Source organism: Polyodon spathula, chromosome 2, assembly GCF_017654505.1.
Source record: "Polyodon spathula isolate WHYD16114869_AA chromosome 2, ASM1765450v1, whole genome shotgun sequence".
NCBI lineage: Eukaryota > Metazoa > Chordata > Actinopteri > Acipenseriformes > Polyodontidae > Polyodon > Polyodon spathula.
Genome location: NC_054535.1, coordinates 112,109 through 132,804, shown reverse-complemented (window position 1 = coordinate 132,804; position 20,696 = coordinate 112,109). Strand labels below are relative to the sequence as shown.

The window sequence follows — 20,696 nt, the reverse complement described above, 5'->3', positions numbered from 1 at the left end:
GTTTGTACTTATGAACATAAGAAAGGTTACAAACAAAAGGAGGCCATTCAGCCCATCTTGCTTGTTTGGTTGTTAGTAGCTTATTGATCCCAGACTCTTACCAAGCTGCTTCTTGAAGGATCCCAGGGCATCAGCTTCAACAACATTAGTGGGGAGTTGTTCCAGACCAGCCTCCTATTTTCTGTTCTGAATGCCCCTTTATCTAGTCTCCATTGATTAATTTAATGAATGCTCAGTTAGTAAACATTCTATATTTTATGCTGAAACACCTGTCCAATGTTGTGGGTTTACTATTACAAAAAAGTAACTTGAAAATGATTGAACAGTAAAAATTAGGTTTACTGGAGCTGCTTAGCAAAAAATGAAATGTCCCCCACTTTTAAACACAGCTAGACTCCCTTGTTCTTAAGGACAGGTTTGGTCACACCAGTGGGATTATCTCATCTGGAATCCCTTTCCCATTATGTTTTTGCCCAGGAGTCTGTATTCGTAACGCTGCAGTAACACCTTTTTGTAACTCTGTCAATCCTCCAGGTGCCTGCGGGCCTGTTCATTCCCAGCATGGCTATCGGGGCGATCGCTGGCAGGATTGTGGGCATTGCGGTGGAGCAGCTGGCTTACTACCACCACGACTGGTTCCTGTTCAAGGAGTGGTGTGAGGTCGGGGCAGACTGCATCACACCAGGACTCTACGCCATGGTCGGCGCTGCTGCTTGTCTTGGTTAGCTGACAGAACACATTTATCTGCAGCATGTATTTCATCTACACGTTTGACCAAAAATAGCAATATCAGTACAATGCCATCAATGTGAGCTTTGAGCTTTGTGAAGATGAATGAGTTAGAGTGTGTGGTACTGGAAACTGTTCTTGCAGGGGAAGTAATAAGAAACAGAGGTTAATATTCAGGGCTAGAGTTAATGTCTTTACATAATCACTTGTGTTGTTGTTATTTATTTTTTATTTTTTTATAACTAGTCAAGTTTTCAGATAAAGTAGGTGAAGGTAAATGGGCAATAATGAAAGTCATGGTGGTCATTGTGTTATGAAGACTGTGTTGTGTTCTTTACCTGACAGGTGGTGTGACCCGAATGACCGTGTCCCTGGTGGTCATTGTGTTCGAGCTGACTGGTGGTCTGGAGTACATCGTGCCCCTGATGGCAGCAGTGATGACCAGTAAGTGGGTGGGGGATGCCTTTGGCAGGGAGGGCATCTATGAAGCGCACATCCGCCTGAACGGCTACCCCTTCCTGGACGCCAAGGAGGAGTTCACTCACACCACGCTGGCCTCCGAGGTGATGCGGCCGGGCCAGGGCGCTGCCCCCCTGTCCGTGCTCACGCAGGACGACATGACCGTGGAGGAGCTGGAGGCCATGATCAGTGACAGTAGCTACAACGGCTTCCCCGTCATCGTGTCAAAGGAGTCCCAGAGACTGGTGGGGTTTGCTCTGAGGAGAGATATCACCATTGCCATTGGTAAACATCCCTTTTTGCTTAGCCTTATTTATGTTGCACAATTATATTCAATTTTACACTGATTCCTAGGTGGTTACTACATTCTCCTATGGCCTCCAGTGCACTTATCAGAAACCAGACATTGCTGGTATAAAACATAATTTTGTTTCATTTATTTGGGATTCTTTTGACTTTGTAAACGTTTCTCATACCTGTAATAAAAGGCCAGATGGGGGGCTGCCAAGTGGCACATCCAGTAAAGGTGCTCCGCATGGAGTACAGGATGTGCCCTATAGCCTGGAGATCACAGGTTCGAATCCAGGCTATGTCATTGCTGACTGCAGCCGGGAGTTCCTAGGGTGTAGCGGTGCACAATTGGCCGGTGGGCAATCCACGGTTCACCAAACGCCAGCGACCCCTGTGGGTTTGCAGTGGAGCCATTCAGGTCTGTGTTGTCCTCCGGCACCAGGTCTGGTGGCATCGCTGTGGATCCGCAGTGCGAAAAATGGATTGGCAGGAACACGTTTCCCGAGTCGCCGGGGGGTTGCAGCGGTGAACCGGGATGAAAAATCATTGAGCAATTATTGAGCAGAAAATGGGGGTAAAAAACCTATTGGCAACAACTAAATTAAAATAAATAAAAATAAAAAGCAGCCAGACAGAGCTAGCATCAGAGCATAGTTTGAAATGATAAACTCTTCAACGGCCATCAAATTAATGCGAATTCCTTGGAATAACAAAATATTAAGAACCCAGATTGAGGCTTGCAGAATGGGATCACATATTTTTCAACTGCAAAGACAGATCTGGGGAAACAGGGAGCTGGGCTTTAACAATTCTGATCATTATAAAATTTCAGAAAATGCCCGTCGAAAGCAGGAGGGTATTGTCAGGACATCCCGAGTGTACTTCACCCAGCACTCCCCGCCGCTCCCGGCAGACAGCCCCCGGCCTCTGAAACTGAGAGCCATCCTGGACATGAGCCCCTTCACCCTCAGCGACCACACCCCCATGGAGATCGTGGTGGATATCTTCAGGAAGCTGGGCCTGAGGCAGTGCCTCGTCACACACAACGGGTAAGCACCAAAACTACCAATGCTGTGTGAAGTAACTTAAAAAAAATGGTGGTGATTAAGTAGATTCAAGAAAATGCACAGAGTCCTTTTCTTCAATCAGTTGCCAGGTTTATTGAAGTATGCAGGGAGTCTGGTCCCAGGTACAGGACAAACACAATACTCAACATTACAATGTTTGCATGACATTAAATACCCTTCTGTATAGATGGTCCACCTCCCCTTTCTCTGACACTTAACCAATGGTCAAGGTAATTTAATTTATTGTGTGAGTGTTAATGTGTGTGTGTGGTCTAGTGTGACAACCTCTGAACTCAGTGCATTCTTCACACTCCTGGAGACAAAAGGTCCATACATCTGCCTTTTGTTATCTCCTTGTGACCCCCTTTGATGCCAGTGGGATTATCTCTTTCGATCTCTCTGAAGTCTTTAGAGTCTGTTCCCTTCTAGTCCACAGCATTGTTATCTTGTTAGCTTGCATTCAATGTTGGGCAAGAAACTTGCCGACACAAGGTCTCTATCAATTGTAAGCAGCACATGCAATTTGAACCAAACAGTCTGCTATCTGCAATATTAGTCTCTTTTCAGAAAAAAACACCAGTATAGCTCTGCCAGTCCACATGCGTAGCAAACTGCTAATCAATTCTCAATCCATGTTTTCCAACACTGTGGTTGTAGAAAAACCGGAAACCATTTTCCTTTTAAGAAAAAAAAAATAATTGGTTTCTAAAGGTGCCAAATACAATTGTATTAATAAACAATCGTAGCATTGCAATCCCCCCTTGTTGCTGCAGTGTGCGTGTAACCTGCATGGCTGCTGCTTGTGCATTCACACCTGAGTGCACCACCAGTAACAAAGCAGAACCCTGGGTGATTGCTTCAGATGTTACAGCATCCTCTAGAACCCTGGCTGATTACATCAGATATTAGAGCATCCTCTAGAACCCTGGCTGATTACATCAGATATTAGAGCATCCTCTAGAACCCTGGCTGATTACATCAGATATTAGAGCATCCTCTAGAACCCTGGCTGATTACATCAGATATTAGAGCATCCTCTAGAACCCTGGCTGATTACATCAGATATTAGAGCATTCTCTAGAACCCTGGGTGACTACATCAGATTTGTAGAATGAACCCAGGAGGGATGCATGAAACTCAGGAACACTTCCAAAGCTTATTTTTCCTTTAGCAAGTTAACACTGTCATAAAACTTGATTCAATGTATCATCATTTAATCGATTCTGATCCACAGCCACTTAATATCAAGATTTTATTGTTATATATCTCAAATGTTCTTTATTAGTGTCATATGTTGTCAGCTTTGTTTTACTTCATTTGATAGAAAATCCTTTTTATATGTTTGTGTCCTTCTCCTATATATAAACTTCCATAGTGTACATGTAGAAAAAACATTCTTCCCACCATTCTGCACCGCACCTTTCATTCTCTGACTGCAATTTTGTTTTCCTGCTTTCCCCACTTCTTTCCTCCAGTTTAAAAATCCTCTCCCAGTAATCCCTCCAGCTCCTCACTGTTTGCATAAGAGAATTCAGAGGCATACTGCTAAAAACAACGAAATGTTACTGTGGTTAGACAACATAAATATAGCTATACTATAGCTTGTATCATTATTAGAAAAATAAACACTTTATTGATATTTAAGGCAGCTACCAAATCGACAGCTACTACTTTATTTAGTAATGCTAAGTGGCGTACAAGGCAGGCAAATATCCTGCTATACTGCCCTGACCTAAAATATAACTGCAAGCAGCTGTTAAAAGGAGATCCACTTTCGTAGACGCAGAGTAGAGCAGAAATGTGACTCCCATTAATACATGTCCAGTATGTTTATCCCCAAGTGCACTCTTACACTGCCAAGTACTGCTGCTGACTTTTAAAGCCAATAGAGGTACCTGTCCCTCTTACATTTCTGAGTTAGTTACCACCTATGCTGCTAGTCGTTCTTTGCAGTCCTCTGATGCCGGCCTTATGGTTGTTGCCCTGACTAAACTGCGTATAGTGGGTCACAGGGCTTTTTCCTCCTATGCTCCTCAGCTGTTGAACACACTTCCTTCTGAGATCTGTGATTCTGAATCTCTGTCTTTTTAAATCCTGCCTCAAAACTTATTTGTTTAAATTAGCATTTTTATAACTTACTGTCATTGCATTTTTAATTCCAACTGTTTTAATATATTTTGTAGGTTTTATTTTTTGTTTTGTTTTCACCATTAAGCACTTTGCAATATTTATTTGAAAGGCACTGTATAAAATAGATTATTATTATTAAACATTCATGACAAGCTGAGGGCGATAGCATGCTTTGTCAAAGGCGATACAGTAGTGGAAGAAAAGGTTTGTGATGGGAGTGGAAGTAATAGGCGAAACATGACAGTGGGTGTGCTTTTTGTTGTTATAAAACGGTTCCTTTTTTGAGATCAGCTTCACTTTTCATTAGCCTCACTCCTGCTCTCTCCTTCTTCCCTGAAAGGTGCAGGTGTACATTTTTTTGTTAATGACTTCATTAAATGATTTGTTGACTTGTAAAATGGGCTCACATTTGGACCACACAGAGGTCTAATAATGGAACTGCTACTAAAGAAAATTCCATACAATTAGATATTTTCAGCACTTCACACAATTCAGTTTTAAAGAGACCTTGTTATTTTAGTATAAATTCTTACCACTTTTGCTTTACCTACAGTGTAGCCCGTTGGACCTAACTGCTTCTCTCACTTTTTGTTTTTTAGGCGCCTCCTTGGCATTATAACAAAAAAAGATATCCTCCGTCACATGGCCCAGATGTCAAACCTCGACCCAGAGACAATAATGTTCAATTAAACCCCATTGAGTCGAGGGGAGGACAGAAGAGGGGGAGGAGAAGGGAGACGGAAGAGGAGTGGAGATGGAAGAAAAGACATGGAAGAGGATGAGGGGAGACAGAGGAGGGGGAGACTGGAGAGGAAGAGGAAGTCCTTCTGTTGAACAGCACAACGCTCTGACCCTGGATCCCTCCTCATTTGTAACTTAAGTGAAATAAAAATAAAAAGAAGAAAGTGATTCTGCAACAACGTTTGCACACGATGCTGCTTCAGTTGTGATGCACTTCAGTATCATACAGGGAAGATTACCCCTCCCCGTTGTGGCTAGAAGAGGTCTGGCCATGATAGGCAAACAATGCACTTTGCGCTTCTGTTTCTGTGATGTAAAGTGTCAGATTAAACAGGGCATCCACAGGACAGAATGCTGAAAGTGATGTGAGCCATCTGTATAAGACTGCAGGGGGCTGCCCTTTGTCACAAATCTTTTCCACATTCCATAATCATTCAACTCAGCTGCTTTTTTATTTTATATTTTTTTTAAAAATTTTTTAACCCTTTTAGGAATCTGGCGTGCCACCAAAACAGTTATTTTTCTCAGGTTGAGGTGCTGTTTTTTCATGCTTGTGTTAATATTGAGCAAAAACTCTAAATAATTCAAGTTTAAAGAGAAGTTTTAAAGGTTCTTGTAGTGTTCCTCATTTTGATGTTTCAGTCAGCTTCATGTTTTGCTCTAAGTTTGTTCCTGTATTTTGAGTAAGAAGATGGTGGTAGAATTGTGACAAACAGCAGATGCACTAATGATGCCCTGCACTGCATCTAGAAACCCCACTGATTCGGAGGCCGTTTCAGCAACACCACACGTGGTGGCCAGTGAAGGAGGAGGTCCTGCATAGTCATGTGTTGGTGCACTCACTGATTCAAGCTTTTCTTCCTGCTGCCAGCAGTCTGTAACATTGCACTTGCGTTTATTTTGTGTTTGTTATTAAAAAACAAGTAATTGTAGGCTGATATTTACAGTGAAAAAAAGTCTACAGTATGTCCCTTTACAACACACATGAGATTCATAGGTATATTAACAACTAGGAAGACAAGAGGCTATTATCCCAAATACATTGTCATGGCAACTGTCAAGTTAGGAAGAGGGCAATGCCAGCACTGTAAGAAAACAAACAGATTAAGCTTGTTTTCTAGATTTTAAACACCTCGTTAATATTGTTTCATGTGGTTCCTATGGGTCGTTTAGGAACACCATGGCACAGCTATTTTCAAGCCCCTGTTACAAACACGGTGTGAACGTGTGCTTGTGCAATCCAAGAGTACTATATTTCCTTTTCATAGCAACATGCACAGCACCTTCCCTGCAGATATTAAACTGCTAATCCTTGAGCTAAAGTGTGAAGTCATCGTTCTTGCATTTTCTTTCTAACAGTAATTGTCCTGCAGTTGGTTAATGAAGAATGCATTGTCTTTGTTAACCTGTGGGGTTGCCTAACACTATTTAATACTGACCTTTTTTTTTTAATTTTTTTATTTATATTCTTGTTAGATTTGATTATTATGGATAATTTAAAAGTCTAATCATTTTGGTTTGATTGTACATTAAAAAAAAATCCAGTAAAATTAAAACATTTGTTGAAATTAAACAAAAATCACCTTTGTTTGGAATCAGTGTTCAGCTCTCGGTAAATTACAGATACCTAATTTCGTCTACAGAATAATATTTAATTTTGTACCTGTTTTTAATATGCCACTGTGTGTCTGCTTGAAGCACTTGTATAAGATGAGTTCCTGAAGCGAGGTAGGGGTTTGCAGCTACAAGCAGTCTCTTGTTTTTTGTGGCAGAACTTCACACAAGCATGCAGTATCTTCTTTAAACAAACACAACAAAAACAGTGACGCTCACAGGCTCACTCTCCCTCAATACCCAAACTAAGGGATTGGTCACATGATGGTAAGCACTGTAATACTTCAACCCAAATCCGTAACAATCCAGTCTATCCTAAAACACAGCTTGTAAACTTACTTCCTTAACCTAGTGCACCACCAGATGGGTTTTAAAATGAAAAGACATCACATTTGCTAAAACATGTATTTCTCTCATAAGTGCTTCTCTGAGAACATGTATGATTGGATGTGCACAGTGCACTACAATTTTCTTTAATGGAGACATTGATCAATTGCACGAAGGGACACAGACATCTTCCTGCTTTTCTAAACTTGCACACAGCTGCCATGTAACTAGACTAGTGGATCACATAAATGTGTACACGTTGCGCGATTTTCTAATCTCAGTTACACCCTCTAGCTTTTTGGCCAGTCTGTAAATACAGCCAGGGCAGTTTGACCACCTTTGCTCATTTGGGTGGAACATTTGCTGTCACAGCTCCCACTTGCTATACCGGTCTCACAAGTGCAGAGGTTGAAGAAACGCGGCAGTGAAATGATTAATCTACCTGGACACTGCAAGCTCAACTGGTTTATGAAATATTAGCAGTTGTAAGAGCTGCTACAGTGAGGCATTGTAAATTCATCCAAACTACTTTCACATGCAAGACTTACATAGCAAATTAAAACGAGCCCCTTTAACACAACACCAGCACATCTCCCAGCCCCCTTTGTAACGCAACAACTACATCTGCCAGCCCCCTTTGTGATACAATAACTACATCTCCCAGCCCTCTTTGTAATAATACAAAAACAAGTGCAGGTTCTGAACAGTGTGGCCCTGCACTGTATTGTTTCAAACTCCCCTTACCATCCGTTCCAGGAAACTCCCGATAACCTGCATCGTTCCCATCCACAGGAACCACAAGACCTGCCTCATTGAATGTCTTTGTAACTACCGAAATGTGCATTAAATCAAAATAACACAAAATTAGAACAAATAACACATCATTGCACCCAAGGAATTTCTGTTTGCATCACAAATGTTACCACCACACAGGACTGAACTATACATACCATCTGCAGTGTTCTCCCCAGTGCACTGCATCTATACTATCTGCAGTGTGCTGCCCAGTGCACTGCATCTATACCATCTGCAGTGTGCTGCCCAGTGCACTGCATCTATACCATCTGCAGTGTGCTGCCCAGTGCACTGCATCTATACCATCTGCAGTGTGCTGCCCAGTGCACTGCATCTATACCATCTGCAGTGTGCTGCCCAGTGCACTGCATCTATACCATCTGCAGTGTGCTGCCCAGTGCACTGCATCTATACCATCTGCAGTGTGCTGCCCAGTGCACTGCATCTATACCATCTGCAGTGTGCTGCCCAGTGTTAAATATTTCAGCTCTCTTTCAGCTCTTGGGGTACGTCTGACTCCTCATGCAAATTTAACTTCTTTACATCTGCATTCACAAATTCCAATTCCTATAAATAATAATACTACTCGAATGTTGAACTTGATCAGTGTTGACTATCTTCAACCGTCCTCTTTTGTAGTTACTTCTATACCAGCGAATACATTTAAAACTAACCCCAGCATTATCTGTATACGATACACAGAGTTATTTATTGTGACAATATTGTGCATTCATTTAGAGCTAGGTCTGGAAACCCTGACTTGGGAAATGTTTTTGTTGTTATAAACAATGCTCTGAGTCGAGACAGTGTTTTAATTGTCTATTTAAGAAAATAAAAACTCCTCAAATCAATAAAGCGAAAAACGCGAGACTTTCTTGCTGTAGCAAATGACTTGAATGTATGTTATTTGGTATTTGATCTCAATTCTGTTCACACGTGTCGCTGCTTTCAACCCCACTGGGACAAGCTGACGAGGCGGCTTCAATGTGGTCACAATCCATTACAGGTACAACTAAGATTTACAAAATAAACAGGCTTGAGTGAGGCCACTGGTAATAGGTTTTGTTGCTTTATATCCAGTACCTGTGTGCGGGTTTGAACTCGCACCCAGCCATCTTGTTACAAACTTCCCTTTGCTGCTGAAAAACTAAACAAACCTGAGAGACGTCGATAGCCAGACAAAGCAACAGAGCCTAGGCTAAATCCGCAATGCTCACTATAGTCCATAGTTTAACAGCGCGCCCTGTATGCTGGATGTATTCAATACAACTGAACTTCGCTTTTATACTCTGACGTAACGTGGAGCGGATGTAGTCTGTAAAACAGAGGTCAGATCCTCAATAAAACTAAATTAACTACAAAGTTGTTAAGGATCACAGGCAATATGCTTCGCCACCTCCCTTATTCTTTAAAGTCACCTAATCTCGAGTCTTTCCTTAGAAAGACTACACTAGAACACAATTTTTGTTCCTGGGTAGTAAGTGTTATTTCCTAATTGCTTATGCCTCAAAAGTATAGAAAATGGCTATTATTCCCCACAGACTTTGCTTTTGTGACCAGGACAGTGATATTTCAAAATATCACTATTCCCAATGGGAAAACGGGCAAATGTGTGTCTTCTCATTCACATAGTCAGTAAAAAACATCATATGAATCCAAATTAAAACATGTATTTATACTAAAGTAATACAAAAATGACTACAAAAGATTTAAAAGCGTGTAGTTTTTCGGGATTTACGATTATACTGTAAATATTACCCAGGAACAAACAAAAAAACAAACAAATTGTTACACGGTGCTATCAAATAGTTTCAGATTTGTGGTCTCTAGCTCCGTATCAGTGTTTATATTAATACTAATAGCGAGTTCCTTATGCTGGTTAACATTTGTATATTTAGAATAGAAATACAGAGAGTCAAATTAGGACGTTTGTAGCGTATTAAAATAGACTCCAAGTCATTTTGCATACTGTAAAATTGTGAAAGGTAATGTTTACTTCCACCAGCAGGGGTCTTTTTTGTAGATTATTGTGTAAAGGGGAGATGGGGAGATGGGGGGGGGGGGGGGTAGTAGTAACCGCACACGCCCCTGAAATAAATAGCCAGACTACGCCACATTGTGTTTAAAGAAAATAAGGAATTCGTTATATTATAATTACCTTCTACTTTCATTGACACAGGTTCGAATCATCAACAAAGGGGGACAGCAACTAGTCCACATCCCACAACAAGGAGCACAGACGAGAAGTAATATGCAATTCTTTATTAAAAACAGGTTATATTCAAAACTGTATTTTAGTATAGAACATGTCGTCACTAACAAGAAAAGTCGAAAGTAGCACAGTAAAATTATGTGCATGACCAGTCCTTATTCAATATTGCACTTGCCCTGGCTGAATTGTCAGTAGGGGATGTACTTCCAATCTCCTGCCACCCCAAATTTCAAAACTGCTCAATTATCCCTTTCCAACAGGGGGCGCCACTCCACCACCGAGTCCAAGCAAACAGACCAATAACACTGAGCCTTCCCCAGAGTCAACCGAGTGGAGAAAGAAATGTTTCAATCTGCAACAGAGCAGGGCCTCCACTCTCAATCTAAAATAGGATATTGAACACGATACAGGTTTCCTGATAAAAATAAAGCAAAGGATCAGTGCACTTCAAGACATTTCAATTAATCTGCTAATTATACAACAAATTAAAATAGTATAGTAAAACCAGAGAGAGATCACTATTAATAGAACTGCTAAGTAAAATTAATCAAACACATATCTATAACCTTATATCAATACACACACACACATTGTGTATATAGTAGCAGATATAACCTAGCAGCATTATGTGGTGTAGCAACAGATAGTCCAGCAGCATTATATAGGTTTAACAGCAGATACAATTTAGCAGCATTGTCTACTGTAGCAACTAAGTATACTCTAACAGCATTCGTAGCAGTAAAATACAGCCCGGCATCAATTTAATTCTGGCTGTAATGCAAGACAGGGAACAGGGAAAAGACTCTGCTGAAGTTAGAATAAAAGGTAACAATAGCTCAACGAGAAGGTACGTGACTGTACTGCTGTTTAAGCATAATGCACCACAACAAAACACTGAGCTGGTGGATAACGATCCACAACTCCCAGTCCAGAGTCTTGGGCAGCTCTCGCTCTCGCTCGCTCTCTCTCTCTCCCTCCCTCTCTGTGCTCGTCTTTTCACTTCTCTCCAGTCCACGCCGCGCAGCTGCTCGTCTTCAGCTCCTCACCTCCCGATTTCTCTTCAGTCTCGTTCCCAGTACACCAAGTGTCCCGTACTGCTGCCAACAACACCCCAAATTCCTCACATCCTGGTCCCGTGCCGTTACCTGCAACACTCCGATCCCCTCGCTTTCTTTGGTCTTGTACCTGTTTTATTCTTTCCTCTGTCCCCTCGTTCTGCTTTCTCCCTATCTTGTTTCTGCCTAGCTTTCTTTTCACTCCGCCTTGTTCTAACCTCGTTTTCTGAACTGTACATCCCAATGTCCCTTTTTTGTCTCTCCTTTTCCGGTTCTACTTCTCCCTTATTTTATAGTGCACAGCTGATTAAATTATTGTCCACACCTGTGATCAAACAGTGATTTGAAGCGGTAGACCCCGGTGGCGTTGCCATAGGAACAGTTAACCCAGCGCGTGTGCGAAAACGTAAAAGCAACACAAATCAATACATCAATAACGTGCTTAAATTAAATAAATCATTCCAACAACACATCGTGAGAAAAAAAAAGGAAAAATAAATAAAACATTCTAAAAAATCACATACGCCTTTGTCACCCGTGACAGTTGCAGCAGATTATGGTAGATTCCCCGTTACTGGCTGCAAAGAGCTATGTACAGTGCGCCACGGACGGCAGGAACTCAGCATACCCAGTTAAGAAGACACACGCACATCAATCGTGGGTTGCTGCAGCATTGGCTCCAGAGCTGTTATCTTTCAGGCATACAATGGAGGCCAGGTGGGAAATCGCGATATACTTTACCAATGCCAGACTGGACAGCAGAACAGTGTTTGTTCTTAAAAAGACATGGAATTCATTCTGTACCAAACACAGGAGGGTATTTTCATTGACAAAATGATGGTAAAATATTGTAGCGTGTACAAGGGTAGGGGTCAGGGCTGGTAGGTGATGCAATCGAAGACGTAAGCCTGCTAAACGCTCCTGCAAGAGAGCCAGCTCTCTTGCACAGTGGTATCGGCGCTATGCTTCAGTGTAGGAAGTCCTGGTTTCACAGCCTACCCTCCACCTGTGGGAACCAAGATCGTTACATTGGCAGAAGTGGATGCAGGTACCCAGCATGCACTTGGAAGCCTGTAGCCTGGTGACCAAGTCCAAGGGTGGATTTGAGGATGGCACGTGAGGTCAGAGCTGGTAGGTGACGCAATCAAGTAAGAAGACAAGCCTGATATATGCTCCTCCAGGGAAGCCGGGCAATGCTTAAGTGCGGTAGGTCACGGGTTCGCCTGAGAAACCCTAGTCTGCGGAGCTGATATTGTTACAATATGTACGGCCATGTTTAAGTAAGAACTTATTTGGTGCACATTACTGTGTTACTTGCACTGATGCATACTGAATGCAGGATATAAAAGCATCATGACTGAGACTGCAATGAAGGAAAATGTCTGTGCGTTTTTATTTCATAATACACCTTAGGCGCTGGCAGTAGGCAGGAAGGCGCAAGAACTTCAATGCGACCTCCGTGGCCTTGTGGGACCTCTCAAGGCTCACATCAATGGTCGCTCCGAATGTCTGCCCCGGTGCAATGGGGGCATCTAATAGCCCTACCTTCTCGGTCTCGACAACCTTGGCCTGGGGTAGCCATTTAAGCCATTTAAACTGCTCTATGATGCACATAGACTCGTACTGCACAGACCATTTAAACTGCTGTATGATGCACATAGACTCGTACTACACAGACCATTTAAACTGCTCTATGATGCACATAGACTCGTACTACACAGACCATTTAAACTGCTCTATGATGCACATAGACTCGTACTACACAGACCATTTAAACTGCTCTATGATGCACATAGACTCGTACTACACAGACCATTTAAACTGCTCTATGATGCACATAGACTCGTACTACACAGACCATTTAAACTGCTCTATGATGCACATAGACTCGTACTACACAGACCATTTAAACTGCTCTATGATGCACATAGACTCGTACTGCACAGACCATTTAAACTGCTGTATGATGCACATAGACTCGTACTACACAGACCATTTAAACTGCTCTATGATGCACAGACTCGTACTACACAGACCATTTAAACTGCTCTATGATGCACATAGACTCGTACTACACAGACCATTTAAACTGCTCTATGATGCACATAGACTCGTACTACACAGACCATTTAAACTGCTCTATGATGCACATAGACTCGTACTACACAGACCATTTAAACTGCTCTATGATGCACATAGACTCGTACTACACAGACCATTTAAACTGCTCTATGATGCACATAGACTCGTACTACACAGACCATTTAAACTGCTCTATGATGCACATAGACTCGTACTACACAGACCATTTAAACTGCTCTATGATGCACATAGACTCGTACTACACAGACCATTTAAACTGCTCTATGATGCACATAGACTCGTACTACACAGACCATTTAAACTGCTCTATGATGCACATAGACTCGTACTACACAGACCATTTAAACTGCTCTATGATGCACATAGACTCGTACTACACAGACCATTTAAACTGCTCTATGATGCACATAGACTCGTACTACACAGACCATTTAAACTGCTCTATGATGCACATAGACTCGTACTACACAGACCATTTAAACTGCTCTATGATGCACATAGACTCGTACTACACAGACCATTTAAACTGCTCTATGATGCACATAGACTCGTACTACACAGACCATTTAAACTGCTCTATGATGCACATAGACTCGTACTACACAGACCATTTAAACTGCTCTATGATGCACATAGACTCGTACTACACAGACCATTTAAACTGCTCTATGATGCACATAGACTCGTACTACACAGACCATTTAAACTGCTCTATGATGCACATAGACTCGTACTACACAGACCATTTAAACTGCTCTATGATGCACATAGACTCGTACTACACAGACCATTTAAACTGCTGTATGATGCACATAGACTCGTACTACACAGACCATTTAAACTGCTCTATGATGCACATAGACTCATACTACACAGACCATTTAAACTGCTCTATGATGCACATAGACTCGTACTACACAGACCATTTAAACTGCTCTATGATGCACATAGACTCATACTACACAGACCATTTAAACTGCTCTATGATGCACATAGACTCGTATTACACAGACCATTTTATCCTAAAAATGTGTGCTAAATGTTTACATTGTTTCTGATGTATAGAGGCAAAACACTTTGAGTTGTTATCTTAATATTTTGTATGCAGCTGTATTTTCTCAATGAAGTCTCATAAGCGGATATGAACAAATTAACCATATTTAATGATACAGACAATACACTTTATAATATTAATGGTACACAGCTGTTTTATATGATTCTTTCTGTCAAGTTTGATTACCGGTGTTGTCCACATTCTTTTAACCACAGGCCATATAAAGATTATTTTTTTCACATATCAGATTTATTTCATGATTCCATCAGAGATATCATTCCCCTTACACTATGCTGACAAAACATGTATTTTCTGGCGAGGTCATTTTGATCTTCACCCAACATTACAATACAGCACGCAGTGTATTGCTGTTCAAACAGTACTCAGTCGCATTTTGTGATTGTTAATAAAGTCTCCAGTAGCGCTTAAGAATGTTAATCCACTTTCCCATCAGTGCTTGGTATGTCGTTGTAAATAAGAAGTGTTTATTGTTCTTGGGAGTTTATTTCAGGCTGTGCATTAACAGAAAGTTCATCGATATTCTCAACAGGGGCTCCATTGTTAATGGGACCATTCACACGCACAATGCTACTGTATGTGAGAGCATTAAATAGAATGTCTTTCTCTGTGCAAATGTACTGAGAGCCAGTGAGCCTGAAGCACTTTAGCACGTACCCCCTTTAGAACTAACAACGGGTCACTGTATGTGTGTAGAACAGCCAATAGCATCTCAGCAGCCTTTGTGCAAAGGGAGCTGTGGTTAGAAAAGGGGTTCTGTTTTCATGCTTGAGGTGCTGCTACTCCTATGTGAAAGGAATCAGCTGGACGCTGCTCTGCTGTCACATTGTTTTCCATGGAGGTCAGACATTCTGTTATTACTCAGTGACAGAACTGCAAATAAAGCACGTCTGAGAGACACTAATTAATGACACCTGATCTGAATGCTTACTGATGAATCGCTTCACACGAACGCTCAACACTAATTAATGACACCTGATCTGAATGCTTACTGATGAATCACTTCACACGAACGCTCAACACTAATTAATGACACCTGATCTGAATGCTTACTGATGAATCACTTCACACGAACGCTCAACACTAATTAATGACACCTGATCTGAATGCTTACTGATGAATCGCTTCACACGAACGCTCAACACTAATTAATGACACCTGATCTGAATGCTTACTGATGAATCACTTCACACGAACGCTCAACACTAATTAATGACACCTGATCTGAATGCTTACTGATGAATCGCTTCACACGAACGCTCAACACTAATTAATGACACCTGATCTGAATGCTTACTGATGAATCACTTCACACGAACGCTCAACACTAATTAATGACACCTGATCTGAATGCTTACTGATGAATCACTTCACACGAACGCTCAACACTAATTAATGACACCTGATCTGAATGCTTACTGATGAATCACTTCACACGAACGCTCAACACTAATTAATGACACCTGATCCGAATGCTTACTGATGAATCGCTTCACACGAACGCTCAACACTAATTAATGATACCTGTTCTGAATGCTTACTGATGAATCGCTTTAAATCCTGTTGGGATTAGTCTGGTCTCTCTTCATAGCTCAGTCCTTGATACCCTGTTGGGATTAGTCTGGTCTCTCTTCATAGCTCAGTCCTTGATACCCTGTTGGGATTAGTCTGGTCTCTCTTCATAGCTCAGTCCTTGATACCCTGCTGGGATTAGTCTGGTCTCTCTTCATAGCTCAGTCCTTGATACCCTGCTGGGATTAGTCTGGTCTCTCTTCATAGCTCAGTCCTTGATACCCTGCTGGGATTAGTCTGGTCTCTCTTCATAGCTCAGTCCTTGATACCCTGCTGGGATTAGTCTGGTCTCTCTTCATAGCTCAGTCCTTGATACCCTGCTGGGATTAGTCTGGTCTCTCTTCATAGCTCAGTCCTTGATACCCTGCTGGGATTAGTCTGGTCTCTCTTCATAGCTCAGTCCTTGATACTCTGCTGGATTAGTCTGCTTGCTCTTCGTAGCTCATTCCTTGAAGCCCTGTGATTAGTCTGGTTGCTCTCCGCTGGACTCCACTGGAAAACAATGTCTCTTTGGTTCTGTGGTGACAGGAATTGGACACAGTACTCTAACTGCAGTCTTACCAGTGCATTATAAAACCTCTTCAAACCTCCTTGGATTTGAACTCTACACTTTTGGCTGTATACCCAAGTATTCTGTTTGCCTGTATAATTGCTTCCTTGCACTGTATGGTTGCTGACAGCGATGAGTGTGTTATAACATCAAGGTCTTTCTCTTTCTGTTCTAGTTCTATCTCCCCCATTTAGAATTTGGATCTTACATTTTTGTGTCCGACGTGTAACACTTTACATATAATTCCATTTGTCACATTTCTGCTCAGTTGTATGCAGTCTAAATCTTTTTGGATTTCCTGGGTGGCTGCCAGCGACCAGCCTGTATACAAGTTTGCTAATTATCCTCCGAATGCAGTCGTTAATGTAGATAAGAAGCATGAGTGTTCAAGGACAGAGCCCTGCAGCACCCCTGTTAATACACTGCCCCAGTTAGATTTTCCCTTCTTACTAAGTACTCTCTGATTCAAGTGTTTTAACCAGTTTTCTATCCACTTGCATGTACTACCTTGTTTTCCCAGTGATTGGAGCTTGAAGATTAGCCTTTCATGTGGCATTTTGTGAATTGCTTTTTGGAAGCCCAGGTATATGATGTCATGCCGTTGCTGTATGGATACTCCTCTAGTTTTCTTGTGATTAAATCCACGATGTTACATGTTATGGAGGTGAGGCTGATAGAGCTGTAGTTTCCTAGTTCCTTCTTAGCTCCCTTTTTAAATATGAGTATTACATTTGCAATTGGTCAGTTAGCTGGAACACCTCTGTCTTGATTGATTTGTGATTAAGAACATAAGAAAGGATACAAATGAGAGGAGGCCATTTGGCCCACCTTGCTTCTTTGGTTGTTAGTAGCTTATTGACCCAGAATCTCATCAAGAAGGATCAATTCTTGAAGGATCCCAGGGTGTCAGCTTCAACAACATTACTGGGGAGTTGGTTCCAGACCCTCACAATTCTCTGTGTAAAAAAGTGCCTCCTATTTTCTGTTCTGAATGCCCCTTTGTCTAATCTCCATTTGTGACCCCTGGTCCTTGTTTCTTTTTTCAGGCTGAAAAAGTCCCTTGGGTCGACACTGTCAATACCTTTTAGAATTTTGAATGCTTGAATTAGGTCGCCACGTAGTCTTCTTTGTTCAAGACTGAACAGATTCAATTATTTTAGCCTGTCTGCATATGACATGCCTTTTAAGCCCGGAATAATTCTGGTCGCTCTTCTTTGCACTCTTTCTAGGGCAGCAATATCTTTTTTTATAGCGAGGTGACCAGAATTGCACACAATATTCAAGATGAGATCTTACTAGTGCATTGTACAGTTTTAACATTACTTCCCTTGATTTAAATTCAACACTTTTCACAATGTATCCGAGCATGACCTTTGCTGCTGCAACAGTGTTTGCCACTCCTATTTTTATGTCGTCTGCAAATTTAATAAGTTTGCTTACTATACTAGAATCTAAATCATTAATGTAGATTAGGAATAGCAGAGGACCTCATACTGATTCCTATGGTACTCCACTGGTTACCTCACTCCATTTTAAGGTTTCTTCTCTAATCAGTACTTTCTGTTTTCTACATGTTAACCACTCCCTAATCCATGTGCATACATTTCATTGAATTCCTACTGCATTCAGTTTGAGAATTAATCTTTTAAGGAGGACTTTGTCAGATGCTTTCTGGAAATCTAAATAAACCATGTCATATGCTTTGCAATTATCCATTGTCGATGTTACACCCTCAGAATAATCTTTGCCAACAGGTTGGCAATAGCATCCTTTGTATCTTGAAGCATTCTTTGCTATCTATAGTCTGACATGAGGATGTATTGGTTTTGAGAGCCTCTCTTAATGTTTCTGATTCATACTCAGTGTGTCTAGGGTTAGCATTGGGGTAGGGGTAGGGGTAGGGTTTACAGTGACGGGGGGCATATTGTTGACTTCACTGTTGAAAGTAGTCCTTCAATATGTTTGTTATTGTGTTATCATCCTCCATTACATTCCACATGGTGTCCTTCAGGGTATCCTGGATTCTTCCTTGGCTGCTCTATTGCTGGTGTGGTTTTATAAGGACAGTTTGCGGTTGGGTTTAATGTCTGAAGCAATATGGAATTCAATACCTCTTTTTGCATCTCAAGTATCTTTTCTTCCTGTAAGTCTACAGCTTGCATAACATTACTTTAAGAAGTAACTTTATTTTATCAATTCAAATGAAATAGGAATTCAAATCACCCACCAGTTTAACCGTAAAAATAGAAGCACTGACAAAAAGCATTGCTACTCCTTAAAATACAGTATGTGAATAATTTCACATTGCCAGAGAGCTGCGTGACTAACATGAAAAAATATGGGTGCTTTTTATCTTTCATTTAGGAAATAAATCTAATGACCTACTTTCCTCTTTTCTTTTCACTCCTGTGTCAGGGTCTGACTTACACTGCCAGAGAAATTGGATTGGCCACCCACCATTTGAAAAGCTGGAAACAGTCAGCAGTGAAAAGGCAATCTGGGATTGGCTTGCAATATGAGATACGAACTTGCAAGGATCAGGGGCTCACAATATCCCTTTCAGGGAGACCAGCATCATTATCTCCTGTTGAGTTATTTATAAGAAAGCTGTGCTGTGTGCATTTTATATGCAGTATCATTTAACACTTTCAGCGGAGAGCAGGGCTTCCTTGGCAACACTGATTCCATGTGACAAGTGGCCGTTCGAGCTCAATGCTTAATGCTTTTCTTCCTTCAGGGAACTTGGGGTGGAAATCTGTAGCAAAATCGGTCCTTCAGAATGGTCCATAAATTCAGCTCTGAGGCTGTTAATTTGAAACATGAATAATGTTTAGTCTGAGACATGTGGGCAGTCGGTCAGAACAGGGAGATCTGGCAGACAGGAGTCATGTTCACACAATTGTGCTTTTCTTTTCAATCTTTTGCCCCTGAACAAATCCTTGGAATATGATTATTTTCATTATTGCACAAGGTCATATTTTTAGTGTTAGTGTGCACACAAGTTCATTGAGAAATCTATTAACTGAAGAAGTTGTTTATTGGAATGTATTTTCTGGGAATTCCTTTTTTGTTTAGAATGCCATATGAGTACTGTAATGCATATTTGTTCCTCCTTCAGAACATTAGCAGCTGACTATTAGACAGGTACACTGCTGTATTATTGAATCTCTCAGGACCCAGAGAGGCACTGCTCCCACGCATAGAATATTAATGTACAATTGTACTCATTGCAACACCAATAAAGCTTTCTTTGAATTAAAAACAGTAAGTTTCCCACTGTGAGTAAAATGCATGACTTGTGATGGGGAATCTTCCTTGTTTTACTCAGCTCAGTATTCTTTATTACTTACTGTGTTAGTGTATGTAAAAGTGGGTGGAATGCATGGATGTTTTTTATACAAGATAAACAGATTCTTCTTGTGGGACGGTCACTAAGCATCAGTGAGACTCCTGTTTCCTAAATAACCTGTTGCTTCCAATCTGTGCAATTATTTAGTGGTTCCCCTCCACCCTCATCCATGTACTGTAGTCTGCTTTGATCGTTGTGTGTTTTTAATGGCATTATACCAGCTAGGCATTCACATTTCACCTTGGATGGAATGAGTTATTTCTCTTAGTAAAGGAAAGATGTTGTTGCAAGGAGATAAAGTCAACTCAAGTTTAAAACGGACAGAGCTGGATTTGTTTTCCTACCTGTTTCACTGAAAGCCTACGAGGGCTTGAGAGTAAAGAAAGGCATGACGGGCAGCAAGCTTGTGGCATGTGAGTGCTTGATTGACAATAGTGTTAGACATAGGACAGGCTGGACAGGTCCCTGTACTCAAAGGGCCGGGTCAGGCAGCATCCTCTGGCTGCTGAGTGGCTTAAGATTATTAAAGGCCAGAACAAGACATACAAGCAAGACACTCTGAACGCTCACCGAGGAGGATGAGAGACAGAACGTACAGAAGAGGAAGCTCTCAAGTCCAGGCCGGGTCAG

At 41.4% G+C, this 20,696-nt stretch overlaps 1 protein-coding gene across 3 annotated transcripts in view; it reads left to right on the top strand.

Moving 5' to 3' along the window:
* Positions 1-6,392, top strand: part of LOC121328832 (H(+)/Cl(-) exchange transporter 3-like) — a 60,604-nt gene extending 54,212 nt beyond the window's left edge. For all 3 annotated transcript variants that reach the window (XM_041273927.1, XM_041273935.1, XM_041273943.1), the window contains 4 exons: positions 535-721; positions 1,075-1,473; positions 2,312-2,528; positions 5,276-6,392. In XM_041273927.1, the coding sequence (XP_041129861.1) occupies positions 535-721; positions 1,075-1,473; positions 2,312-2,528; positions 5,276-5,366 (894 nt within the window). In that variant the 3' untranslated portion in view covers positions 5,367-6,392. The remainder of the gene's footprint in view (positions 1-534; positions 722-1,074; positions 1,474-2,311; positions 2,529-5,275) is intronic.
* The last annotated feature ends 14,304 nt before the right edge of the window (positions 6,393-20,696 follow it).